The sequence below is a fragment of the Centrocercus urophasianus genome, unplaced genomic scaffold (genome assembly GCF_019232065.1).
Source record: "Centrocercus urophasianus isolate 14NV4802_14NV808 unplaced genomic scaffold, USGS_Curo_1.0 seq_42, whole genome shotgun sequence".
NCBI lineage: Eukaryota > Metazoa > Chordata > Aves > Galliformes > Phasianidae > Centrocercus > Centrocercus urophasianus.
Window position 1 is genome coordinate 1,133,773 of NW_024885000.1, and position 27,830 is coordinate 1,161,602.

At 49.1% G+C, this 27,830-nt stretch overlaps 1 protein-coding gene across 8 annotated transcripts in view; it reads left to right on the forward strand.

The window, feature by feature from the left end:
* The window catches only part of ANKS1A (ankyrin repeat and sterile alpha motif domain containing 1A), an 83,689-nt gene that overhangs the window by 21,124 nt on the left and 34,735 nt on the right, over positions 1 to 27,830 (forward strand). For 7 of the 8 annotated variants that reach the window (XM_042833747.1, XM_042833740.1, XM_042833741.1 and 4 more), the window contains 9 exons: positions 1,022 to 1,084; positions 6,457 to 6,753; positions 7,312 to 7,387; positions 7,683 to 7,784; positions 9,067 to 9,162; positions 9,272 to 9,468; positions 11,288 to 11,377; positions 15,102 to 15,219; positions 21,585 to 22,162. In XM_042833747.1, the coding sequence (XP_042689681.1) occupies positions 1,022 to 1,084; positions 6,457 to 6,753; positions 7,312 to 7,387; positions 7,683 to 7,784; positions 9,067 to 9,162; positions 9,272 to 9,468; positions 11,288 to 11,377; positions 15,102 to 15,219; positions 21,585 to 22,162 (1,617 nt within the window). The remainder of the gene's footprint in view (positions 1 to 1,021; positions 1,085 to 6,456; positions 6,754 to 7,311; positions 7,388 to 7,682; positions 7,785 to 9,066; positions 9,163 to 9,271; positions 9,469 to 11,287; positions 11,378 to 15,101; positions 15,220 to 21,584; positions 22,163 to 27,830) is intronic. The other variant, XM_042833743.1, reaches the window with a different exon arrangement.

The following is a 27,830-nucleotide window of genomic DNA, read 5'->3' on the forward strand; positions in this document are numbered from 1 at the left end:
TGAGATGGTTAAAGCTGCAGTGGCTTTTGGTTGTCCCCTCCCTGAGCAGGGGTGCCCGGTGTCCTTGTGAACCAACTCCTTCCTGCTGGGATTTTCATCCAGCTGGAGGCAAGTAAACCCAAACAAGGCTGTCTGCCTTCGTGCCATAAGGTTAAACACACACTTGCATGCAGAAGTGAATTCATAATGAGGTCACACACTCCCAGCTCAGGTTTAGCAGAATCCATCTGAGCTGAAATGACTGAGAGCTGTGAGTTTCTGCTGTTTAATTTTGATCTGCTCTCTGTACTTTTTCAGAAGCTGAGGAACAAAATCCTCTTCACAGAGTTGGGGTTGGGAGCCCCAGTCCTGCTTCTAGCCACGCTTTGTGGGGACAAAGTTCTCCTGCCTGAGCATGCAGTTCATCAATGTAAAGCAGTTAATGTGATGCACCAGCTGTTGCAAGGCTAAGTGGTTGCTTCTAAAGCATCGTGAAACAAAAAACACAGTGCCAATGCTAATCACCACCACTCCTCAACTGAGCAGGAGTAACTGTGTTTTACTGTTTTGGACAGTTTTCAAGCTCGGGGCTGTGCACAGTGATGCCTTTGGGCGCAGCTGCAGGTGTTCAGTCTTTCAAAACAGTAAGGAGTGCAGTAAACTGTTCCCAATCAATCTGATAAAAACTGACTGAGGGCCCTGGGTGGGAGCAGAGCAGGACAGGTGTAAGGGAAACCTTTGCAAAAGCCCAGTGTTATCCTTCCAGGTAATGTTTCATTAATGTTTGTTTAGTAGGAATCCTTTTGAACAATGAAAATCAGTCAAATAACTTGTGCTGCCTGAGTCTGGAGCCTTGTAAAGAAACAGTGGTTCAGGTTACAGGAATCAGCTGCTGGAATGGCTTCTGCTGTTAATAGCTCTGACTGGAACAAGACGCTGTGTTCTGTCATTTCCACCCCTTGGGAGTCACCCATTGCTTTGTTGCTCAATCTCACCCATTTCATTATCACATTTTTGTTCTTTTTCCTCTTCCTTTTTGTAGAATGCTCTTGAGATCAAAGAACTCAAAAAGTACGGCCCCTTTGACCCATATATCAATGCCAAGGTGTGTACTTTGCTGTCAGCATTTCACTGCATCATTACTCCAAGCTGCACTCGCGTGCTTTCAGGTGCAATGTCATCCAGTTGCAATAATACCTGTTCAGTTTGCAGCTGCTTGGGGAGAAGTAAAATGCAACCATTTATTTACTCTGGGTTTCTTTCTTCAAAGCAGTTATAGAAACATAATTTAAGGGAAGCTTTTCCTTACTTTCCTGGGGGCTCCTTCATTGCTTAGCCTTGTAGGACTCACGGTGATGGTCAGTTTGCTTGGTTTGGCTGGATGACTTCCAAAAGGTAAAGTAATTTCAACTCAAATGCTCTAGGTATTGTTTCACGTGCTAATGTCGCATTTATCAATGCAAAGAGAAGGATTTTTTTTTCCTGCTTAAACATGGATGCATTTTCTGTGGGCTGTTTGGAGTGAATTTCATGCCTTCTCTCCTACAAAGCGCATAATGCTGTGTGTGTTTGAATGGACGGTGAATTCTTTCCGTGGTGGTGGGGAGAAGGGAAGGTAGTAACATTGATACCTCCCTTCCTGAGCCCTCCGTGTCCTGCTTATTGCTTCAGTCTCTTTTTTGGTGTTAAGTCTGTGTTGTCTGACCCTTCAGCCCTGGTTTTCTGTTCCTGTTCTCCTGCCTGTTTTGCCCTTCTTTTGCTTTTAGCTCTTGAACTACAAAGAGGCACGACGTCAGCACTTACGATGCACTGCAGCTGAGCAATCGAGGAAGCAGATCAGAAAGTTCCTGGGGTCACTTGTTGTGTCTGTCAGACGGTGGTGTTTTCTCAGGCACTCCCCCATTTCTCATTTCTATTTATAATGAAGCAGCAGACGCCAGTGATGGCATAAAGCTGCTGCTTTATCACAGGATGCTTCTGCTGTCAGCCTCCGCACCACGCTTGCTTCCAGCCAGCTGCCTGGGACTCAGCCATCCATGGCAGATCTCTCTCTCAAAGTTCACTTGGGACTTTCATTCTGCTTGATCTGCACTACCTTTAAAAACACATCCAAAATTCCTGAGCTTGCTAACCACTGGGAATGATGTTTGTTTTTGTAGCTTCTATTTCAGGAGATACTTTAGCACGTACTTCTTGGAGCAAAAATATACCTATGTGAAACTTGTCCTTATCTGTGACTTGGACAAAAATCCAGCTGGGAATTTTACAGCAATAAATATCCTTTGTGGAAACGTGTCCCAGTTGAGTTCAGCTGGCTGAAGGGGAGCTCTCCAAATTACTGTCAGTAATGCAGTGAAACCTTATATGCTAGCAGTAAATTTTTGAGTGAGGAAGGAATACAAACCTCAAATTGGGCGAGCTTTCTTGTGGAATGTTTATTAAGTATTCTATCTTAAATTGATTTTCTTTTGGCTGTGTTCAGGATGGCTGTAGCACTCTTGCAAGCAAGGCTGGGGCTTTGCAATCTTTGGTTTTAAGGAGAGAGAGAGAAATGACTCACAGCACACGTTAGGTCCATCTGAAGTTGTGACCAGCTTACCACTGGTTCCTGGCCAGGTGTGATGAAGTCCAAGCAGAGCCACATCTCACATACTCACCTTGATGTTTTCTCAGTAGCTTGGCTGCGGGTGGGAGAGCCAAAGAAAGTCCAAGAGCAAAGTAAGGAGTCCTTGCTTGGCTGGTGCTTTCAGCTTCCCAGCTCCCACGCAGGATGGGATTTGATATAGAAGCAATCAAAGCAAGATGTCTCCTTTTTCCAAGCATGTGGGATATTTTCAAGAGGGGAAAAATGTTTCTATGAGGTTGGATTACAGATTAAATTGTTACCCTGATCAGGAAGAGGTAAGAGAGCCAGAAGCTTCTTATTTTCCCAAAAGCTTCTTTTTGTACCCCTTCCTTTTCAATATCTTTTAAATAAATAGCCCTTCCAGCCCCTCTGTATGGGCCATAGAGACTTCTGAAATGGGAATGATAGAAGCCAAGTGAAGAGATGGAGCTGCAGCTTTGTTCCTGTGACTCCTGCCTTAAATTGGGCTCTCTAATTGGGATGAAGGAACCCATCCAGTTGAGCAAAGCCTGTGTAGAAAAAGCCGTCACGTAGCCCAAGGAGGAATAAACTGCACAACTTATCTTTGTCTTTCTTAATTGGCTGCAAATGATTCATGCAGATTGGATTTAAAGCGCTATAAATCTAAATGTTGTGCTGAGAGAAGTGGAAGCCCAGCATCTGCAGCCTGGGATGAAAGCGGGCAGCACGGCCACCTGCAGAGCTTCTGAGGGCTTGCTGGGCAGATGGGGGTCGTTTCTTCTGAAATGGTGTTGGTGGGCAGCTGTGGGAGCAGAGGAGCCTCTTCATCCCTGCTCTGCTGAGGGCAGAGCCTTGAGGGACGACTGGAGGTCTTGCAATCTGATCTGTTCTGGATCTAGCAGCTGGCAGCCCTGCTGTGGGGAAGGAACCTGGTGGTCCTTGAGGTCCCTTCCAACCCAAACCATTCAGTGGTTCTTTTCCCCACCCCAAGGCAGAGTTGTGTCTACTAAACCATTTTTGCCTGGCATTCACAACAGCTCCTCCAAAACTCAGAGCAGCATTGCCAAGCTTTGCCTTGGTGTAAGTGTTCAAACCTTTGCAGGTTAGAAAATTTAGAAAAAAACAACAAACTTTTCCACTTATTTTAAGAAAGAAAGATGTGATTTAGATCGAAGCCCTCCTACAGAATGTTAGGAACAGGAGTGCAGATGCTCTTGACTGAGCTGGAGGTGCTCTGCAGCAAGGTGTGATGAGGAGCATAGGGGCAGTGGTATGTGATATCTGATTACCAGGGCTTGAGAAATGCGATGGAACTCATATGAGAGCAGAGGCATTCCTGCTGCTGTTCCCATTTTGTTGTCTGCAGGCAGGCATCAGCCAAGGCCCAGCTTCCCACTCCTGGCTGCAGTTAAGGGGGGTGCTTGGAATCCTGCAGGAGTGCTGCCCCTGGGTCCTACTGAGAGCTCTGTTTTTTTCCTAAGGAGTTTTGAAATTTGAATCCACGTGCCTTCTGGCTGCTGGGAAGGAAATTTTCTTTTTCCATCTCAGATAAATGCATACATCTGAGTGCTTGTGCCTGTTTTTAGGCTCTGCTTGGGGTTGGGGCACACTCCTTTGTCTGGAACAGTTCAGGTATTTGGGGCTCCTCCGAGCTCACCCAAAAAGGGAGCAGTGCAGACTCATGCGATAGCTGGAGTTCCTGTGATGGGGAAGGACTTGCTGTAATGGTGCAGAGCATCTTACCACCTGGTGGCTGTGCTACAGGAGGATGGCCTGGGGATTTCATCCCGGTTTTATGGATGGGATTTTGTCCAGAGCACCAGTGCCCTGAGCTGTTTAGAGAAAATGAGACTCAATTGCAGCAAACTTCAATAACTGTACTCTCAGAGGAAGCTGTATGCCCGTTTTGGAGCTGCCAAGCAGATGTTCAGGATTGCAGAGTGCTTTAAAGCACACCCTTGGCAGATATGGACTGGGTGGCAGGGGAGGATGGGCAGTGCTGGTGGTGGGACAAGCAGAGCTGTGCACCCCCGTTCAGCTCTGTAGGCGCACAGCTGCAGCTCCAGGAGGGCTGGGGCTGTCTCCTGTTTCCTTCAGCTGTGGGGCACGCTGGTGGCCTCGGTCTGGCTGGGCCACGGGCTCACAACATCCAGGTTCCCTTCCCTGCCCACCACATAACAGGATCTCCTATCCATCTAAATGAACTCGAGACCAGCACTGTAGGAGCATTAGGCGTGATCTCTGTAGCTCTCTATTCTCTCCCCTTCTCACTCTATGTGTATTTTATGTGCAGACTTCTTTATTCTCCAGTAACTTCTGTCCACATGTATGTGCGTTCCTTCACCATGGCTGCCTCTGCCTCTCCAAGTATCGAGCCTGTTCTTTGTCTGTGACCTCCTGTGCTAACAGTGATGCCCTGCTTTGCTTACCTTCCAAAATATCTCTCTCTGCATGTGGCTGTGCCCTGCCTCCTTGCTTTGTGCTTTGATGCTGGTCGCAGCCTCTCCACATCTCGCTTCCCTTCTGCCCTTCCCCTGGCTGTCAAATGATGCGAAGCAGAACAAAACAGAGTGGGAATTTGCATGCTGTGCCTCCTGTAATCCCTGGAACGACGTAACGCATCCGTAGGATTAAAGTGCAGCAAAGCAAGCTCTGCAGCATGCTGTGAAATGGTGCAAAATATTGACCGCTCCTACAGGGTAGTATTAAAAAAAGAGCCACAAAAGGGGTGGTTTTGCTCTCAAAGCATCAATGGAGGTTCTGGTCAAATTCATTTTCTAAAGTAGACTTTCTAGCTAAGACACCGTGTTATTAATTTGTTCCTAAAGTGACAGAGTTCTCTCAGCTGAGGCTTAAATGTGGTACACTTGTGCTGAAGTCACTTGGGGTCAAATAATTGCATACATGTTTACACCCTTAACTTAGTCCTTTAGTCCCTGAACTGAAACTTCTCTGTGTATAATTACACAGGAGTGAAACTAGAAGCTTGAGATGAACTTAATTTGAAAGGGGGAAAAAAAAAAAAGAGAAGACCCTTAAATCTGGCAACGTTCCTATTTTGCACCTGGAAATGAAACGTGGGGTTGCTCATCTCAGCACTTTGCTGATTGTAACTTGCCCAGCTCTGCATGCCTTAGTTGGGTCTGGCTTTCACGTGCTGCTCCAATGTTTCTTCCCTCCAGTTGACCTGAGACCTTGATGATGAGGGCTTGTTAGTGGAACAGCCCAGTGGCACTGTTTGCTAAACTCCTAATTTGCAAACTGCACGCAGCTGCATGCACTCTTTCTCTAAAATGGCCAGCTTGCAAGCTTCAGAACTGCAGAGGCTGTTAGGATAAGTAGGATTGAAACAATTGAAGTTTAAATCTGAAATGATGACAAGTGACAGCAGATAGAGTTCATGGTGCAGTTGGTGTGGCATGTATTGCAGTCTTTTATTTTGGTGGCACCCCAAAGTAAGGGATGCTGCCAGCTAATAACAGACTGCTTTCCCAAGGGCCAGAGGAATTAATGGCCATCCAGATACAGCACGACAATCCCTTAAGCTTCAGTGTGGGCTCTTCCTTTGGGTTTCCATGCTCTGAAAACAGGCTACTCCATCTAGAGCACCAATTCCCACAGAGCAGATTCCTCACATGTGAGTGAAGCTCAGTTATTCTGAATGGTTTTGAAGCTTTGCTGGGTGGGTCACTGGGTGAGCTCCTCAGGGGATGTCTGTGCCTGGTACTGGCATGGTGAAAGCACTGCTCCAGGCTCCAGTTCAAACCGGGCCCTTTGCTTCCTGACTGCTTTTTGTCTTGTTTTTGCATTTAAACTTCAATGGTTTGAGCGAGGCACGGCGCGGCTCTGCTTTCCCAATTCTGACACGTTGGCCTTTCTGACCCCCCCAGAACAATGACAACGAGACAGCGCTGCACTGCGCCGCACAGTACGGCCACACCGAGGTGGTGAAGGTCCTCCTGGAGGAGCTCACCGACCCCACCATGCGTAACAACAAGTTTGAGACCCCCCTGGACCTGGCCGCTCTCTACGGGAGGCTGGAGGTTGTGAAGATGCTGCTGAACGCTCACCCCAATCTTTTAAGCTGCAACACAAAGAAACACACTCCCCTGCACTTGGCGGCGAGGAACGGTCACAAAACCGTAGTCCACGTCCTCCTGGATGCTGGCATGGATAGCAACTACCAGGTATCTGGGGTGAGGGGTGTGAGGGGCTGCTCTGGCTGCTGGGAGCCTTGTGGTTGTGAGGAGGGCTCCTCGTCCTCCATAGGGATCCTGTGTGGGAGAGGAGTGTTGGCTTTGGGTTCCTCCAGGCTGCTTGTTCAGCTTGTTCCTCTGGGAGGCCGCTCAGAGGAATCCTGGTGCAGTGCATGCTTAGTGCTTGCTCGTTAGTTGGGTGAAGAGCCACAGATGCGTAGCGAGGGAGGAAAACTCCTCTGCCTACGCTGTTCTGCACTGCAAGACTGTGAGCTCTCGGTAGAGTGGAAGCAAACCATTTCCTTTCCAACACGTGACCTTCTTCTAAGCTTTAGAAAGCCTTCTCTTGGTCGCTAACTCTGAGCCTGCATCTCTTTGCAAAGAGGCAGTCTCCATTTTCTGCTCCAAATTCTCAGTGTTGTAATAATGTCAATACTTTGTCCTCTTTGTATACGATGCAGTGTATTTATTGCTTCTGTAACCTTCTGAAAGTTCCTCCATCAGCACTCCCCCCATCTAGCTTCATGCTATTTTTCATTTAATTTGCAGACTGAAAAAGGCAGTGCTTTGCACGAAGCTGCTTTGTTTGGCAAGACAGATGTGGTACAAATATTGCTGGCTGCAGGTGAGAGAATGATCCCATTCTGAAACAATAACGTGGTGAGCCTTTCAACCACAACCTGAGGAAATCCCTCTTTAGTGACAGCACTTTTCTCCAATCAGTTACCAAAGTGCTGTTCCTCAGGGGGAGTTACAGGAGAGGTTATCCCTTGGCATCTGGCTTTAGGTTTGCTTCTACTGAGCATTTTTTAGCTCCACCCAGTGATGAACATGTGCAAGCTGTGACTTGATTAAAGATGTAAATCTGTGCTTGTTCGAAAATGTTCTTGCTTTTGCCTCCTCTATACCTACTGCTATAGGTATTGATGTGAACATAAAGGATAACAGAGGCCTGACGGCTCTGGATATCGTGAGGGAGCTTCCTTCTCAGAAAAGTCAACACATAGCAGCTCTCATTGAAGGTAAGCAGCAATGTGGGGGCAGGAGGGAAGAGTTTAGAGTGCAAATTGTGCCTGTGCAGGTACAAGGTGAGGGTCTCGTGTGCTGGAAAGTGTTGAACACAAAGGAGCTGCAAGTCAGTGAGAATCTTCAGGGTGTGGGAAGAAACGACGCTGCACTGCTCAGGTGGATGGTGTCTGCAGCAGGGGGCAGGAGGACTTCCAGGAGTGGATTGAAGGGGGATTAACTTCTTTGCTGGAAGAGCGAGGCATCACTTTTACAATTTAAATGGGCTTAATTGAGCTTTGTTCAACTCGCTTTATAAGTAAATTAAAATTAAGGGTAGCCTAAATCTGCTTGCAGAATGCAAAGTAATAGCTTTTGATATGGTTTTGGATTAAGTCTGTTTTATGTGTCTGTAGGCAAATAGTCACCCACTGATCCCACCTCCTACTTCTCGCTTCACTGTGAAGCTTGGGCATGGATTTCTGCAGATGAGATTTCCAGAAGAGAACCTTGATTACTTGTGGTTTAGAAAGGATCTTGGCCCTTTGTATCTGCCCACATTAGGGAATGAAGTGTGGCATGTTAGCTCAACTCCTACCTTGTAATTACATTATCTCAATTTCCTGTCAGCTGTGGGGAGAAAGATCAGAAGTGTATGCAACTGATGTGTATTATTCCTGCTCAGCATTTGAGAGCTCTACAGGTTCAAAGCTCTTTGTGGACTTTTAATTAAGCTTTGTCTGTGAGGCGGGTCGGGATCATCTCTGTACTGAAACTGAAGACATAGAGGGGCTTTAAAACTGAACCTCTTGCAGGTAAATGCTGATAGTTTGCTCCTGTAAGTGAGCTGTGTGAGATGGTGCTGTCTGATTTCATTCATGCAAGCTTACTATTTCTGACTTGGTCTGTGGTTTGGGGACTGCAGCTAGAACTAGCTTCTCTGCCGCTTTATGACCCCAGAAGACCAGACTGCATCTGTTTAGTGCTGCAGCCTGTGCTCAGAGCACCAAGTCATCTGCTCCTTCAAGTTATGTCGCTCCAGGAGCTTTGCAGCTTTCTGATTAAAGCGTCTGTAGAAGTTCAAAGGATCCTTCTTAACCTTGTGCATGTGATTAAAGAGGTCGACTGGTTCTATTTCAGGATCTGAGCTGCGAGTTTCAGTAATGTCCTTTGGTTATTTTTTTTGGAGACTTAATGCTGACAGTTGGTCTCCCATCCACAAGGAAGAAAATCCCATCTGCTGAAGATAAAGCTAGATGGCCAGAAACTGATCCTTGTTGTTGCCCCACCTCGTTGCAGATTACACGACTGGGAAGAAAAGTGCCAAAGCTGCAGACAAGACAGCGCAGGCACCGCCTGCCCCAAGCACCGACCCTGCGTGCTGGATCCCTCAGGGTAGGTTGGTGCACCCCAGGGGCCACTGCCACTCCTCCTCCTGCCAACACTGACCTTCAGAGGATGGAGACCAACCACCATGCTCTTCTTTCCTCCCTTCCTCTCACAGGTGATGTGGAGAAAGCAGTGACAGAGCTGATCATAGACTTTGATGTGAACCCAGAAGAGGAAAGCCCATATGAAGCTTTGTACAACGCAACGTCCTGTCACTCCCTGGACAGCCTTGCCAGTGGGAAGTCTTCAGACAGAGAGTCTGTGAATAAGGAAGTGGAAGCAGCTGGCCTTAAAGCAGCAGGAGTCAGGCCTGTATGTAGCTGTGTGCTTGCCTTAGAAAGATAACTTCTCTCTTGCCATGATTGCGCAGCAGGCTGTGCCAATTCCTCAGCTTGAAGAAATCTTGAAAGCTACCCCTGGCATTGCTCAGAGCAGGCAGGCACCTCTGCTTTCTGTGCCTGTTCACAGTGCCCACATCTGTGTTAGAACTGAGGTTATTTCTTCTCATCAGCCACTTTCAACACAGGGCAACACAAGTAGGTCACTGTTACTCATATCTCCATTCCTGCACGGCACGCGGTCATTTTGGTGTGCCTGGTTTTACCCAGCATTGCACCCTTATGTTTTTTGACAGTCTCTGTGAGTTTTGGTTTGTCAGAATATTACCTGAAGGGCAACCTTATTGCCTAGAAAAATATTTGGAAACTTCTGTGTAGCATTTCTCTTTTGCTTTGCCCAAGAGAAGGTTCTCGAGAAATCATCTTTAGGAATATCCTGCAGTAAACTGGCAGCAAAAATATGTTCTGTGTATTACTTGCAGAGATCTGTAGAGGGTACTCAAGGCTTTACAAGGCAACACAAAGCTCCTGGAACTATCTCCTCTCCCTCACCTTCTGTTAGTTGCATCTGCTGCCTCCTTAGCAATCATAGTGATGCTGCTCTGGGGCAGATGGGAAGCTGGCCTTGCAGCATGCTGTGTCAGCTTCAGGCTTTGTTTCCACAGAAAAGGCTTTGCAAAAACAACCTGAATTTTTGGACAAAGGGCAAAGCAGCAATGGCCAATTGCACTGTGGGTGGCACTGTACCCATGCTTCCTCTCCCTCTGTGAAGAGGTGCAGCCCCTTCCCTGCAGTTTGCAAATGTAGCAGAAATGAAACAAAACCTTCAGAAGGTGGATGTTTTGTCCAGATGTCTTGTTTAGTGAATGCAGTACAAGATGCTGTGTGCTGTTTATTAAACTAGATCTTAGTGGTGTTTATCCATCTGTGTACTGTCCTGTGTTGATAGTGGCTGATGTGAAGTAAGCTCAGCTCTATCAGGCAAGATGAGAGGCTGAACTGCAGTGAGAAGGGAGAAGAAGGAGGGAGTTGCTTTAGGAGCTTTCTGGAGTTTATCCCAAAACTTGCTCGGGCCTTTTGCAATGAACACTTTCTATTTCAATTAGCCATTAGATGGAGCTGTTGCAGGGCAGGAGCTGAGACGTCTTTAGCTCTGTGTCAGACAAGACAGTGCAGCTCTAACTGCCTGCGGGCAATCTTGGGATATTTGAGGAATGCAGTGCAGTGCTGTCTCCTTGATCTCCAGAGTTTTTCATTAAAAAGATGCTTCTGGAATCACTTATTCCTGTTACTGCTTCATTAAGACACAAGTGAGTAGCAGCACAATGAGAAGTCCCTTTCTACACATCATAATGAGTTCATTATTGATCTTATCCGTGCAGTGCTCTGCTCTAGAGATGCCAGTCTGGATCTGAATGAACTGGCTTAATTAATGAAACAAACCTGTGTCAACACCACCTCCCGCCTCAGCATGGTTGATGCTCCTGCGGGTCTGAGCTGTTGTGCACTTACTGCTCTGGAATGAGAGGTGTGCATGATCAGTGGTGGCCCTTGCAGTGTGCTGCAGTTGGTCCCTGTACACAAAGGGCTCTGCCCGAGCTGGTGTCCTGCTGGAGCAGGGAGGGAAGGCAGCACTGGGAACTCTGTGCTGCTGGGATCCATCATCTGCTCTGCTCAAATTAATGTGAGGAGGTGCTCAGCACGCTGTGCTCCCAGCAGTGTGGCTGTAGTGTCAGGAAGCAGAAGGGGATGGACTTTACCACAGGGATTGACAGTGGTCTTCTGAACTGCAGAGAGAGCGTCCACCCCCCCCTGCTAAACCACCGCCTGATGAAGAAGAGGAGCAGCACACGGAGAAGATGGGCCATGGTGCTTCCTGTGAGGTATGTGAGGCTGCAGCTGGATTGCTTTGCTGCAACGAGGCTTAAAGACCAGCTCTATGATCATTTGGATTTGGGTGGAAGCAGTTGTAATATTGCTTTCCTTGCAAATTGAGTCGGGAAGTGTTTTCTTATTATTATTCCAGCACTGCTGCTATCACTTGCCATGGGAACTTCCTTTGTGTGGTTCTTCCAGGGCACCTCTGTTTTGACCTTCAGCCTTGCTTTCCTATTCTTGGCTGGGAACTCCCATAGGAAGAGACTTTTCTGAATCACGTTGGGATGTGGACTGTTGCCCGCCTGTAATGATCCCACTGAATACTTCTGCACCCTCTGGGCTTCTGTCTCAAGTGTTAGTTCCTGCTTCCTCTGTGCTTCCAGCTGTGCAGGGGATGTGTGGGCTCGTTGGTCCCACTGACGTGAGCAGGGCTCAGGGTCTTGAATTCAGCCAAGGTTCTGGCCCACCATATGATAAAGCTGTCTTCTGCAGAGGTCAGTGTGTGGGAGCTGCTTTTTGATTAGAGCTCTCTTATTCTGTGTTCTTGCTCCTGGGCTTCCTATGGCTCATTTTTTATTCACTAGCCTATGAACCTCAGATCTGAGGGCTCTCTGGGAGCACTCATTGTGAGGACAGGAAACCACAAATGTCTTGGCAATCTCTGTTGGCACCCAGGAAGTCAATGCAAACACAAATCTTGAGGATTTCCTTTTCCAAATTCAATGAGGTGCATGTGAAACTAATGAAGTGTCTGCTGCCTTTGGCTGTTGGAGCAGACTCCAGTTCAGCAGAGCCTTTGCTTTGCATGTGTTGATGTGCTGAAGTTCCTATGAGACATAAATGCAATCTGTTTTCTGAAGTATGTCAAGTCTGCACAGGATAGAAGTAAACGCAGTGTGCTGTAATAGGACTGACTTTACATAGAGTGGAACAGCAACCAGTGCACGAACAGCAGGACTGGGATGCCAAATTGTGGACTCCACTGCTGTTGTTTTCCAGCATATGATAACCAGAGAGGAGAGCTGGCTGGCAGGTCGTGGTACAACTGAAAAGCAGGACTTGTTTATGGCAGTAAACATGAGGGAAGCATGCATTGGCTGTTCCTGCTGAGTTACTTTGCCATATTTAATTACAAAGCACCTGCTGTGTTGTCCTGCCGTTGAAGGCTTTGGAAATGTGGTCCATTAAAGGAAGTCCTGCTGCCAATTACTTGTGCACAAAGTGACTCACTAGGGAAATCTTGATTTGTTTTATTGATAAGAAGTGCACACGGTGAGTGTAGCTGCATGGCAGTGGCCTTTCAGATCTACCCAGAAAGCAGTTTGGGTGCAATTGATTGGTTGTTGTATTTTTTACATGTTCTCTTTGTGTTGGGCAGGCACCAACAGGAATGAGCTTAGGGATTGCTGTAAGCTTCTCAGAGCAGCATCCTGACCGCCCATCTTCAGAACATGTTCTCACACTGGGGCCAGGGCACTTAGTCATCCAATGCTGTGGGGTTGGGCCAAACTGTGCTCTTAAAAGCAGTCCTTTTGTTCCGTTGCCAGGATGGGGCTATCAGTCAAAGCAGATGTGCACAAACAAGAAACTGAACTTCCACTGTGGAAAAACGTTAACTATAAACAGGCAACAGAGCTGATTGTTTGGAAGGTGCCCGAGTGCCCTCCTTCCCTATCAGCAGAAACCTTCTGGGTTTGTGGCTGAAAAAAGGTTCTGTGTTGTCAAATTAAACTTCAGTTTCATTTCTTTGCTACTCATCTCCAGAAAGGAAATGCAGGCGAAAGGCACCATGACCATTCAGCAGTTCTCTCTGCAGTGCTGGGGGGGAGGAGAGAGAAATGAAATAGCCTTTAAAAAGTCTTTCACCAAGTCCCCCGCTGTGGATTAAGTACACTTTATAGGGCACGCTCACTGCTAGCAGCTTATTTTTAGGTTTTGGTGATAGTGAATGGTTCTTGAGCACTAACCAATATGTACAAATAAATAGAAGATGAAACAGATGAAAGCGTTGATGATCTCCTTACTTACTTGGTTGCATTACCTGCAGAGTAAGCACAGTTCTCCTGCAAACAACTGATTACATTTTAATTCAGTTTTAACTTAAGACTGTATTTGAGGCTTTGGAAGAATGAGAAGTTGAGACAATGAAGTGTCATCAGGCCCATGATTGCACACCCTGACCTTTACAAAGCAAAAGCTGGGAACTGCACGTGGCTAGGAAGCTTCTTTCTGCAAATACATTCAGTGCATTTGAACGAGGGCAGTGCAGCAGTCATCATCTGCAGGAGCCTTAGCAGTGCACTAATGCCTGGCTGGAGGTCCAGGCTACGACTGTTCTGCCAGGCTGCTGCTGTGCAGTATTTTTCCAAGATCTCTGGCGAGAGCCTGATACCTACTGTTACAGTCTGATGTTTTTGTGCCACCATCTGCTCAGAAGTCTTTTGCCTTAATTTGCTCATTATGAGCTCTTTCACCTGAGAAGGAGTTGGTGTGCCTGACAGCTCATCTCAAAGCTTATAGAACAAATACTTTCCTTGTGCCTGACCTGCTTCCTCCCATTACAAAGCTGATTTAAAAGCCAGCTGGACTGACACAGGGATGCAGGACTTTGTGTCGTTTCCAAGCCTCCCTAAAAGGCCTCCAGGTGTCCTGGTTAGGTCGCAGCCAGGTAGGTACCTATTTGCCCTTGAGGAAAGAGATGCTTCCTCCTAGGGGAAGAAATTGGAGGCAGCTCTTAGTCTGCTGTCTAGACAAGGGCAGTTCCAGGAATCCGAGCAGTGCAGGAGCCTTCCTTGGGGGCTGCTGTGTGCAAACCAATCCTTCCCTGTCCTGGCAGCAGGCAGGGATTGCTCACTCTCTGGCTCTGATTTGCTCCTGCTGCGGCTGCCTGAGTTGTTAGAGGCACACGGGGGCTGTGGGACAGGACTGCAGCCAGTGTGACCAGGAGATGGTGCTGAGAGGCAGCTGCCAGGCGGGCAGGGTGCCTGGAACCTCTCTGGTGCTGGGATGGCACAGGTGGCTCCCAAAGGGCAGTGGGTGACCCGTGGGCTGGGGGCAGACCTGCAGTAACAGCGCTCCCTGCACACAGCAGTGACTTCCCAGGGCAGCTCTGTGCAGGTTCTGCCAGTGTCACCAACGAGCTCTCAGCAGAGGCTTTGGGGGATTTAAATGATTTAACAGTCACTGCTGTGCGTCCTGAGGTTCAGCTCGGTTTACGCACTGTTGCCTGAGGCCCTTGCAGACCTCAGTACGATGTACGTCCTGAGGTTAGGCATGCTAGATCTGATTTCCAAAAAGGTGGCAGGGATTAATTTTATATTGTGCTGTGGATTTTTTTTTTTTCCTCTAGCCACGTCCTAATAGGGCCAGTAGTTAAATAGTCAATGACGATGCAAATTCCAATAGCAACAGCAAGTCTGAGTTGGGCTGAACAGGAATAATGTGCTCAGCTCTTTTCTCACTGCCTGGGCTGTCTGCAGACCTTGCACAGAAAATCAGTTGGTCAGTGCTAGAAAGCTGTCAGCAGCCTTAACTACTAGAAAATAAAGGTCTTTGGGGATCTTCTGTCTTTTGGGCGTTGTGGATTTGTTTTTAATTTGGTTATGTTTTAGTTTTATGTTTTTGTCCACTGCAAAGGTGTTGGCTCTGCCAATTCCATGCTTAAACCATGGCATGAAGAGGCCTTGCAGGAATAAATTGCACCGCTTTGCTTATGCTGTTTTTCATTAGGCCACTGTTGCACGAGGAAAGAGCAGAGGAAGTGGAGCTGAGGAAGAGGAGCACCCTTATGAGCTGTTGCTTACAGCGGAGACTAAAAAGCCAGTGGCGGTGGATAGAAAAACAAAAGGTAAGTGACCATCCCAAAATGCACTGTGCAGAAACACGGAGGGCAGAGCACTTGGAACAATTAAAAGCTGTGGGGTGGGGCGTCTGGACTCTGTATTGCAATTGTTTTGTTTCCTGGTGATCTTCCCTTTTATAATGGAGAGATCTAAACGTTCCTGTGCGAAATGTACACAGAGGAAGAGCAAATCCGCTGTTCTTGACAGCTGAGAGTTTGCAGGGACCCACGGTGGTAACTTAGAACATAAATGAATACTGTGCACTGTCAGGGCAGAGTTGGAAGGCAGTGCAGTGTTGTTGGGAGTGAGATGAAGCGATGCAAGCACTGAATGAGCCATGCTCTGCATCCAGCTGAGCTTAGAGACCTGCTGGTGTTGCATGTTTGTATCAGCAGATGATCAGCCTGCCTGTCCTGGTAATAAAAACAACACTCTGCTGTGTATTAAAACTAAATGGAGATGTAAACTAACACATGATGAAACTAAACATGTGCAGAGCAAGCTCTTCTCTGGATCTGGCCGCAGTTCCCCTATGTGACCAGGTTAGGTACTGAACTTGGCTCTCTTGTCCCAGAGGGACTTCTGTGCTTTGCAGGGATTTGCAAACACCTTGGCTGTCTCTGGGCTTTTGGCTCCCCTTCAACAACAACAAAAGATTTGTTTGAAGCAGAGATATCCCTTGCTTTATTCAAAACTTCTGAGCAGGAATTTGGAAGGATTCAATTTGGACTCTCAACCCGGAACCCAACTCATTTTGAAGATCACGCAGAGTCGCTGTGGTGTCTCTCTGACTCCCTGTAAGAGCTGCAGCATTCTCAGTTCTGCTTTCCCTTGCAGCATGGTAGTGTTCCTTCCCTGAGTCCTGCTGCACTCTTGGCCTGGATGGGGTGGCACAAGAGGTCATTGTTTTCCCACCAGTGTCTGCCAAAGCCACTTGCAGCCCAAGGCAAAGTTCGGATGCTTTTCAGGTTGGCACTCTGCAGTCTCAGCCAGGGAATAGTCCCTGGGCAACAGCCATTGAACCAGAATCTTTCAGGAGATCTTTCCAGTGTGCAGCTACTGCTGATCATTCAAGTGTGAGCTGCCTCTTCTCCATTCTGTGGCTACCAATTGCAGCTTAATGTGAGGTTCATTGTAACTGTGTTTGTGAGGAACCTAAAGCCCTTTCCACTGTTGTGGGGGGAGGGGGAATCCAAGGAACGCAGGAGAGCTTTCTCTTTTTCTAGGACATGCTCACTTCCTTAAATACAGGAGAGCTATAACCAGTGTGAGAGGAAGGAGCCTTTGATCTGATGCAGGTGAGGAGCTGCTCCGAAGGGGCCCCTCCAATGTATTTCTCACCTTGTGTACTGCTGAAGCTCAGCAGAGGCATTTCCCACTGCTCTCCTTGTAGTGCTGAATGTGGAGATTATTGTGACCCTCTCGTGTCTGTTCTCCAGAGGTAGCAGCTGTTTTCCAAAGCAACTCAGAGCTCCCTGCAGCATGGCTGCACATGTGGCAGTGTCTGTGCTCTGCAGGAGCTGCAGATCTTTGCCAGGACCCCATGTCATCTTTCACCTGCTTCGGGTTTCATGACCCCAGTAGGAAATGAAGCAGCTGTTTGGTAGTTAGTCCCTTTTTTTTTCTTTTTTCTCTCCCACCCCCCCCTCTGTATTGTTCCTCCCTCACAGCAGCCACAGGTAGTTTCTTTCTGCACAGGATGTTTCCTGACTGCTCTGGAAGAGCGGATCAGCTTTGAAATCTCCTGCCTTACACAAAAGCAAATGTTCAGCTCTCGCAGTAGCTGAGGTCAGATGCTAGGAGGACATGGGGAAGCAGATGTAGCTGAGTCTGAAACGTGAGTATGTGCTGGTGTGGGGAGAGAGGACGTTTGGGAAGTAGTGGAGTCTTTTTGGCAGAAGTTAAGCGAGGGCTGAGCAAGGGACCAAGGACCAAATTGAGGTGTTGGAGAATTTTTCCACCTCTGGATCAGAGGGGTCCTGGAGCATCAAAGGCAGCAGCTCAGCTCCAGGACAAAGAGCAGACTGAGACATGGCTTGGAATTGCTGCTTGGCCCTCGATCTGAGAGGCTGTGCTTACAGATGTTGCTTGGTGACTTCTGGAGGAGCCTTTGGTCAGAAGAGAAGGACTCTGATGTGCTCTTCAGGGCAGCTGCCAGGCAGAGTGGCAAGCACGCTGTTTTTAATGGTGTCTTTCATATGTGATAGCTGCCTTTGTTCCCCTTGCTGCAAGTTGTCTTGTGTCCAGTGACCAGATGAATGTGGCATTATCTGCCCTGCTCTGGTTGCCTTTTGTGTATGTTGCAGCAGTTTGCTGTCACATGCTGGAGCACTAGGAAAAGTTGGCTGATTGTTTCGGGCAGAGTCTCAGAAGCAGTTTGAGCCAAATGCTTTCCCATCTCTTTGGTAAGGAAACTACGTGCAGTCTCACGCATGAAGTCAGGGCTGTCAGACCTTGTAACAGGACTTGAAAATAAGCCAAGAGTGGTGAAGTGTGCATGGACTGATGGGGAGGAGACTGTACAACTCCTGCTGCGTTTAGGGAGAGACTGAAGGAGGATGAATGCAGAAAACACCTCTGAGTGTGGATGTCTGCCTTGCTTCTGAGGAGGGCCATCGGCCAGTGCTGTCAGCAGCCTCAGGTAGGACTGAATGGCTCTTCATGGTGGTTATCAGCTGTTGGTGCTTGTTGAGCTCCTGCTGGCGTGCTGCCATAGCAAGCCCAGCTTGAGGTCCTCAGCTCACCCTTCCTCCTGCTGGAGCTTTCCTCAGTGGTTGTGCTGGTTCAGCCAGAAGTGTCGCTGTTCTCTAGACCAGATTTCTGAACTGACCCAATCACAGAAGGACAAAATGTGCTTCGGGGGGATTTTTACTGTGAGGTGGGCAGAACGTGTGGGCACACAGGGCTGGGTAAGAATGGAAGTTTCTTGGTTTGCTCTGAGATGAATGGTAACGTAGGACCAAAGCCTGACTGCTCTCCTCTGGTTTTGTTGTCACTGTAGGACAGATCCTGTCTCCATGTCTTTGATCCAAGCCTGCATTTCTGTTGTCACAATGTATTGAGGAACCTCCATGCAGGGTAACACAAGGACAGCATTCCTTCCCTTCACTTTCTTGAAGGGCAGTGAGGGAGGGAGAACACACGACCACAAGTTTAGGTGGCTTTTGGAGGATAAATTTTGTCTCAAACAACTGAGGTGATGGAGATACATTTCTGAATTTCACATGCAGTACCTCGCTATGTAAATGAACCTTTGTGTTTCTATTTTACTGCAGTTGAAGGTTATTTTTGCACCTCTAAAGTAGTACTCTAAAGGCCAGCTTTCCTCTCTGCTGCAGCTTTTTGTGCCACAGGAGCTGGATTTGCATGCTCACCACCTGACAAATTACATGATGTAGCACAGAGAGCCTTTTGTAGGTGAAGATTAGAGACTGGAATATGTCCTTGCTAAATTCTAAGGTTGGGAAGCTTGAGCAGAGAGCGGCTGCAATAACAGCTTGATTCTCCTGATCCAGGGGCATGAAACAAACCCTCCTGATGATATCTAGGGAAACAAACTTGCTGGAGGCAATGTGGCTGCAGCTTGGTGTTAGGGAAGTGCTTCATATCTGGGATCATCAAGCTGCTGGCAGGAGAGCATGTAATTGAATCCTTCCTGGGAAGCAGACAGTCTGTGCCTGGAAATGCGCTCTGTGCAGTGGAAGCAAGCCCTTCTGTGGGTGAATCCTGCAGCAGGAGCTGGCTGAGGAACTCAGCTGTGCTTGGGTGTGAAACAAGCCAAGGGACTTGAGCTCAAATCCGTATTTAAGAACGACTCCCTTTTTGTGAGTGAAAAGGTGCAACTGGATGGGGATGCTTTCAAAGGTAGATAAAAATTCCTAAATCCCATGGAGTACCACAGATGGATGGACCTGGACTCTCTCTGCTTTCCTAGCCCTTAGATATTATTTTCTCCTTGCCCTGTTTCAGTGTGTACTTTAAAAGGGAATACTGCTCATCTTTTTGCCATAATCATTGGCTGAATTGCATAAGCAACTTACCCAAAAAATGTACACGGCCTGAAAAGGCCTGTGGTCACTGGCCAGCACTGGCTCTGGCATCTCCTCCCACCCTGGGGCACCTTGAGTTGAAACCCCAAAAAGTAAAGCCTGGGGAGAGCCCCCTGTGCACCTCAATGGTAAAAAGGAGTGAGGCCGCTCCTCCCATCCTACGTGTGTTCTTCTGCCTGCAGCTTTTGGGGCAGCCTTACAGGCTCTGAGATGTCTCTTTCAAGACTTTCCTCATCTTCTCTGCGAGTGCTGTTCCCTTTGCTCCATCCCTTCCTTCCCTGGCAGCTCTCTTGTATTTCAGAGTCTGTCTCCATCGTCTGGAGGATGAATGGGCGGCTGTGATTTCTGTGCAACAGGAGCCCCTTTGTGAGCTCTGGAGCACTTTGTTCTGGCTGCACCCAGCACGTGGCACAAACTTCTCCAAGCTGCCTCACTGCATTCAGCAGGAATGGCAGTGGAGGTTAAGCTGGGACATGGGAGAGGTGAGGAGAAGAGGGAGGGCTGTTGAATTGGTAAAGGATCCAATTCCTTCCAGTCCATTAGAGGGTAATGCGCCTGTGTCCAGTCCCTCTTTCAGGATCTGTAACTTTCTTACACTGGTCTCTGCTACGTATACAGCATGTCCCATCCATTCTGAGCTTTCTCTCCAGCATTACAACCTCAGATCTTTGTGCACACCAACCGAATACAGCCTGACCTTCACTTCTTCCCACGCTGTGCGCAGTGCAGGTGAGGCTTTGCAGTGAGGCCTGCCCTCAGTGGCTGCAGCCACAGAACGTGTGGGATATGTACCCATGCAAGATGATCAACAACTACTTCATTGTCCTGGAATCCCAAACTCATAGGATCCGGAACAAAATCAGCCCCAGCATCACTTAACGCCAGCGAGCAGTGAGGTCTGCCAGCGTCCTGCCCTGGCTGTTAACCTCTGCTCAGGCTTTTGCTGTTCCTGACTCAGCTGCCAACCCAGCAAGCTGCTTTCTGCATTTCTGTGGAGTAAACAGATGCCTGTGAGGACTGGCTGGCGCTCACAGGGCGCGTGAGACCCCGGGATCTGCATGGCGTGCGAGGATGAATGGCTGATTCAGGCCCTTCCTGCCTCATTTCTGGTGTGGGGATGCACCACAAAACCAGATGTGCTTGGAAATGACCTGGTCAAGCTTAGTGCAAAAAGGATGCTGGGGGGAAGGAGCTTAATTTCACTGTTGTTGCTAATAGCTGCTTCTTGTTAAAGAGAAGCAAAATTGATCAGTTCAGTTCGCCTCGCTCGGTGAGATGAGTGTTCCTTCGCCAGCTCCTGAGAGCAGCAAACCAAGGAGTTTCCTCTTCATGTCCAGATACCCTCCTTATATTTCAGAGCCACGTTACGGAGGTGCTTTGTTTTATTGCTGTGCTGCAGTGTGCTTTTAGTTGTTCTCCCACCCAAGTGTTTGTGGCAGTAAATGGAAGTGGTTAAAATCTGCAGGCCATCACAAGCAGGTGGTGGGGATCCCAGGACCTGCAAGCTGTGTTTCCTTGCTTTTCTAACCTTTGCTTGTGCAGCTCAGATGCACGTGTACAACCTGGCTGAGGTGAGTATGTGTGTTGGTGCACACACCTGGCAATTGGGACTGGTCAATTATTGATGATTTACCTGATATTGGGGATGTTAGCACTGCAGTAACCGAGTAACAGCGCCGCATTTCTGGGACAGCCACTCGTGCACAGAGCTTTCTGCATTAGCATTCAGTGCTCAGCTTGCAGCAGAGAGCCTTTTTGATGGAGCTTTTTATTGCATAAACTGTTTATTTCTCTCCTCTGAGCAAGGAGGAGAGGTTAAACTCGGAAACCACGAGGGAGGAAGGCATTGTTTTTTTTGGGGAGCAGCTTTTGGAACTTGCAGGTTGTTTGCAGTCCAGAAGTTTTTCCCACCCTGCAGCTGGTGCCAAGAGCAGGGAGCACCGCTCTAAATAACACTTTGGCCTTTATGGAAATGTATCAGATGTTCCAGGAGCTCCGTCTCTGCTTCTCCTACCTCGCTCGCTCTCTCTGCAGGATATACTTAGCACTTGTCTTAGCCTTATATAGCAAGGCCTGATAGTTAGTGTTAACAGGAATAAAACAACACGGAGAGCTGCCAGATTGCATAAATCAGGCCAGTGTTTGGAATTTCATAAATGCCACGACTTTGGGTACAAGTTGAGTACGCGGAACAATACGGAACTGTTCTCTCTTTATCTCTCCCTCCCTCGCTGAGGGAGGGCAGAGGGAGAGCTGGAATTTCGCAGCTTCTTCCATCTTTTAAACTTTTTTTTTCTTCCTTTGCTTTCATCCCCCTGAAGACCACAGGAGGAGCAGCGGTGGCCGCAGCCAGGACTCTGCAGACACCCAGGACATCCAGGTTCCGGAGCAGTTCTCGGGGCTGCTTCACGGTTCTTCCCCCATCTGTGAAATAAGCGAGGACCCTTTCAGGCTCGTTCCCTCCGCGGAGAAAGGAGGCGTGGAAGCAGCGAGCCACCCACCTGCTATGCAGCTGGAGGATGCTGATTTACCTGCCCCTGCATCAGCACCGACCGGCTCTCCAGAACAAAACCAGAAAGCAATCTACGCAACCGTCCAACACGCTCACGTCAACCGGGCGGATCCTGAAACTGTAGGCACGCCCCACGTGCTCCAGCACCCCGGCGCTGCCGAGGACGAGGGGGACAGAGGTGGTGCTGTGGGCAGAGCCCACCCGGGGAGCAAACCCAAAGCCGAGCTCAAGCTCAGCCGCAGCTTGTCCAAATCAGACTCCGACCTCCTGACCTGCTCCCCAACGGAGGACGATGCCATGGGGAGCCGGAGCGAATCGCTCTCCAACTGCAGCACTGGGAAGAAGAGGTTGGAGAAGTCGCCGTCCTTTGCTTCGGAGTGGGATGAGGTGAGTTTGAGTTTGCTGCTGTGCCAGGGATGAAACTGTGCAGCGTGAGCTCCTCTCTGCTGCAGGTCTTCAGAGGGGCTCGTGGGTGGTTCGCGTTATTTTGACTAATTCGCGTCTCAGCCAGAAGGAAATGCTGAGTTACAAGTGGTTAAAGCTCTCTTTTGGCATTTAACACCTTAATTGGAGTGCGGAGAAACAGAAGTGCAAGGGGTTGGGGGCTTTTCAAAGGTTTTGTTCTTTTAAGTTACTTAATGCAGGGCAAGCCAGATAAGTTTAGCACCCCAAAATGGGGGAGTATTGATAACAGCGATCCTCATGGATTCATGCTGACTCCCTCTTCCCAATTTTTCGCCTTCAGACCCCCAGAATTCAGAGCAGAGGTTTTGTGCCTGGGTCCCCGCTGCTGGGGGTGAGCTGTGTCCTGGGCTCACGGAGCTGGAGAGCAGAGAGTAATTGAGCTGTTTTATGTATGTAATAGCTCCTACTTCACATGGTTATCTTGGAGGCTTGTTAGAAGGCACTTTATTGTAGTCCGGGAGGCCTGTGGATAGTTAAATATTTCATGCTCAGAAAGTTGGCCCTGGTGAACCACTCGGGCGAGATTAAGTGTCCCTCTGAAATCCAGCACCGCAGCATTACTGAAACATTCTTTGGAGATGATTCTGTGCTGGTGGAGCGGCGGCGCTGCGGAGGAGATAAGCTCACATGAACCACTCTTTGTACACTGAAGGGAAATAGATGGCCCCAGCGTGTGCTGGGGGTCAGGGCTGTGTGTGCCGGGCTCGTGGCAGAGGGGAACGGCTGCCCCATGGGATGGCTGTGCCTCCTGCCTGCCCCTCGTGTGCTTCAGCTGCCTCTCTGACCCCAGCCCAGGGATAAAATCACGTTTGGTGGAAGACGGAGGTATTCCACAGGGATAAAAGTGAAGTGGGAATCGTTCCTCAGCATTCCCATCCTTCAGTCCGCATGCTTTCTCCCTGATGCGTCTCCAAATACATATTTTCCTCTGCAGGTGTTTTGGTTGCAGAGGCTTTGCTGCTAATTAGCTGGGTTAGTTGCAGTGCAGCTGCTAGCGAAAGGTTTTGTAACGGAAGGCACATCTGAAAGGAGCGGAGAGCTTTCCCTGTGCCTTTCGTGCCTCACCAAACTGTTTACAGCAAATGTTGAAAGGGAAAGGAGCCTCTGGCTTTGCAGAGTTGCACAGCTTTACTGGTAGCAGAGGTCAGAGCTCAGCATGCCTGTGCTTCCGCTGCTTGGAGAAGGGAGCCTGCAAATCTGCTTCCCTGCTTGTAAACAGAAAGCGTGGCTCCCAGCCCGTGCTGCCCAATGAGCCACAGGAGGGAAATCTGCTTTTCCTCCGCGCCGTGTTTAGGTGAGGAAATTTAGAAAGAATGTGAAAAATTCCCATCTGTCTGCAGTGGAGCGGGTCGAATGTGAAAATATTGGTACGATCAAAACCTGATGGTTTTACATGTTTTCCCACTTTCTGAGGTAATTTGAACACCTCGTGGAGTTGCTTTGTAGCAGAACCCCGTGGCTAGATTTGCCTCGGGCTCTCCTAGCTATCACAGACCTCCCCATTGATTCCAGACAAGTCTCCCTCCTCTCTGCCTCAGTTTCCCCATCTGTGAGATGTGAAGAATATCGTGGTTCCCACTGCAAAACTCTCTGCAAAGCTAAGCATAGTGAGACAAGCCGGCAGCTGGCGATTCATTGCCTTTTGCTGGCTGTGCTCCTTAAGACTCCGCACAGAAGTGTGCAGGGTCTGTCTGCCTCCTGGTGCACGTGCAGCTCTTGCGCTCTGTGATGCTGTCAGCAGGAGGGGCACGCTTTGTGAAGCAGAGCAGTTTTTTGCATAGCATGAAATGGAGCTGCTGCTGGTTGGTGATTCGTGCGGCCAGTCCGCTTCTTGCTGTAGAATATCACAAGGCTCCTGTGGTTGGTGGTGAGAAATGCTGGGTTCGCACCTGCAGGGAACGTGTGGGTTGTTTTGGTTTTTTTTGCAGTGATTTGTATGTGCAGAAGGGGGCTGATCCGGCCGGTCATAATGGTGACAGTAAGATTTAAACATTAGCAGAAGTGATGTTGCTGGAGATTTAATTAGTTCCCTGAATGGAGGTAATGCAGCTGCCCTGAGTCCAGCGTGACTCTCAGCCTCGGAATTTCCCCAGCTGACAAAACCTCACTGAGCCACTGCCTCTGTGCTGGGGGGAACAATGGCAGATTTATAGGCGTTATTCTGTTCCTTTTAATAGCCTTTATGCAGGCAGCCGAGGAGGAAAGTGATCCGTGTGCAGCTGCAGCGGCACGGAAGGGCTTTGCCCACAGCCAGCAGTAGGTGTGTCTGCTCGGGGCACGGGGGAGAGGGGGGGGACCGGGTTGTGTCTGTGCATGGATGGATCTGTAAGCAGAGCCAGCATTGCTCTGGGCCGTGGGTGAGCGTGCACAGGGAGATCTGTGCTCGGACAGAAGGGTCACGGCCCTGCAGCCGCCCGCTGCCAATGCCCTTTGTTGGAAGTGGGAGGTGGTGCAGCTTTGCCAGAAGGGTGGGCTGGGGAAGGAGTGATTCACTTGGCAGCATTCAGCCCCGCTCCCTGTTGAGCAGCTCTGAGGGCCTGGCCCAGCTGCGTGCTGCAGGGGGACGCACACCGTGGCCCCAGATGCTGTAAGCAAGCAGAGAGATAAGCAAAGCAAACAGCGCTGTATTGCCCAGGGAGCAGAGGAGGACTGAAGGAGGTGAGGATCAAAACTTGCTCCTGCTGCTGCCTGGGAAGTGAGGGCAGGGAGAGGAGCCACGTGTGCAGCAGAGCACTGCCCTCAGAGGGCTGAAGTGGTGAATTTGTTTGGTGTAAGTGGCTCATGAATATTGAGCAGCCGTGAGAGGAGCGCACAGCCAGCATCGCTCACCATGAATTTTGCATAGGAGGATAAACTGTTTGTGTTCCTGAAGGAGTGGGGCTCAGCCCTGCTGCCAGCCTGCTCTGTGCATCCATCCGGGTCCCTTTGCAGGTGCTGCTGCAGGTGAGCACACCTGGCAGGGCTCGGGCCCAGATGTGCTGAGCTGCTTTACCCCTGAGCATCACGAACCTCCCTGGATGAAAGGCAGGTATGAACCTCTGTTAGCAGTTCAGTGAAGTCTGGGGGATGGACAACAGCCGTGCTTTGTTCCGGGCCCATAAGACCTGATGGCTTTTGGCCAAGTTGAGGTGTTGAACCATTCCTTTTCTCCTGCTGCAGTTCTGAATCCTCCTATTCCTCGAGCAGCCGAGCTTGGCTGTGCTGGAGGAGAGATACCAACCCTACAGCTTATCAGCAAACTGCTCTGCTCCTTGGGGAAGCGGCTCCTGACAGTGAGAGCAATTAGTGCTGCTACAGCGGCCCCAGGGGGCAGCGATGGCTGGAGAGGAGCTGGGCTGTGCTCCACACCCCCTGTTGTGCTGTCAGCTTCCTAAAAGCAATGTTTCAGGTATCTGGGAGATGCGTCCCACGCGGCGTTGCTTTTGCAGGACGATTGACAGCCACTGAACGCACACAGCAGATAAATTGGGCTCTGTTTGTCCAGGAGATCAGCTGAGCTGACCTGTCTGATGCACAGACAGTGCTGTGAGGCTGGAGGTGGATGGAACTGGAGGTATTGGTGAGACAAATGGTTTGGGAAGCCTTTTTGGGGGCAGAGCACAGGGGTGCTGCTGAGGAGCTGCAGACCTGGATCCCCACGGCCACACACGGCCTCTTCCAGCCACCAAGTGAGCAGCTCCACTGCGGAATTTGCAGCGAACGGCTCAGAGGGTTCCAGCATCAGCTTCACAAAGTGAGGTGGCTGCTGTGTCTGCAGCTCTTCCAGGAGGAGATTAAGGCTGCTTGGGAAGAAACTGGGGGAGCTGAATAAAACATGCTTTTTTTTTTTTTTTAAGCTTTTTTTTAGATTTAGGGAATGCACAGCCCACCACTTTGATGCCTTCCTCCCCCCCCTCTCCACCCTCCTCGAAGTGAAATAGCTGATGAATTAATGAATAATTTGTGTCTAATTATGGCACTGGACAGCCGTCCTCATCTCCTGCAAGCGATTGCAGCCTGTGCTGTGTGCTCCATAGGAGTGAGCTGCACATCCCCATTGCTTTCTGCCATGGGTTTTGAAGAGCTGCACGATGGTAGAGGTTGTGCTGAAGTGGCTTGAAGGGCTTGAGCTCCATTCACCTTGTCAGGGCTGCTTGGCTGCTTAAGCACTCTGTGGAATTGCTGCCTTAATTATGCTCTTAGAGTTGAGGATTAGGAGTATTTGCATCAAGATGTGAACCTTTGAGGAAAGCTCTCCATGCCAAACCCACCACTGCCTTAAAATACACTCAGAAGTTGAAATTCAGAGCTGCACACTGATGTTGAAAGGAAATGCAAATCTCCCCCTTTGCTATTCAGGGGGAGAGCTGCTATTTTGTGCCTGGTGAAACTGCATCCTCTAAGAGCTCGAGGTTCCTTGTTCTGACAAGCTCTCAGCTCACCTGCTGGGCTGCAGCTCCTGCATGGCCAATGCTGTGGATCAGATACGGAGGTTTCAGGTGACGGCTGCAGTTGGGGAATCCATATGTTAAGCCTGTCCTTGCCCCCTCCCCCACCTGCAGCTTGCAAGCTGTCCTGCAGCATCCGAGGATGGCACTGGCTCCTTCCATCCTTGCTTGTTAGCCTGTGCTGCCTAAAATCTTGGTGTATCCTGTGGATTCTGGTGTTTAATCTGGAGCTCTTGCCCTGGCCTTGAGCTGTGGCAGTGGGCTGCTCCCAGCCCCTGGGCTCTTGCTGTGCTCCTCAGCCCCCATCCCCTGCCTCCCGCTGGCTCTGTGCTCCTCAGGGCTCCTTCCAGGTTTCCCTTTGCTCCTCTGTAATGTTTTGTGATACTTTGGTTATGGGAAAAGAAGTGATATGCTCAGTGTTTTCATCCTGACTTCTGCTGTTCTAAACAAATGTGTCCTTCAGGATCTCGGTTTTCTTAATTAACGGGCTGATTATTCTATTGTCTCCAGATCCCAACGTTTCCTCTCTTTTTTCCTGTGCTAAGGTCAGGAATTCTTATCATCCTCAGTGCTGGAAATTTCCCTTTGCCCCCACTGGCAAGATTTCTTCCACCCTCACATTACCTTTAGGAACACTTGTATTTTCACAACTCAGGTTTGCTGTAAAGCAGGAGAGAACGAAGCATTCTGAGCAAACAGAGCCTACACAGCAGCCTTGTTGGTTGCAGTTCTGCTCTGAAAGGCAAACATAAAGCCCAAGCATTCCTTATTCAGTCCTTCTTTATATTCTCTTCCACTTTACGGAGCATCTTAGAGCACTGCAGAAGTTCTTCTTAGAACAGTGTGTGTGTATGTAGTCCTTCTGAAGCCTCCAGAGCTGCCCAGCTGTGCTGCAGGAAGGTAACACATTGCCTTTGGCCCCCAAACACCGCTGTGGGGATCTGAATTGCTTCAATATTCTTCAGGAATCTTTGCGTTCCTATGGTGGGTTCACAATGAGCAGCATGCAGCCATCCCACCTCCCTGAGCACGCGTTGTCTCATTGGCATCCGTCGTCTTTCTTGCCGTGGTGACATCCAACTTTGCTGTGCACTTAAATAAGAGATACTTGGGGGGCTCTGAATCTGCTGGTCTGTGACACCCTGGTTGTGAAATATAAATGC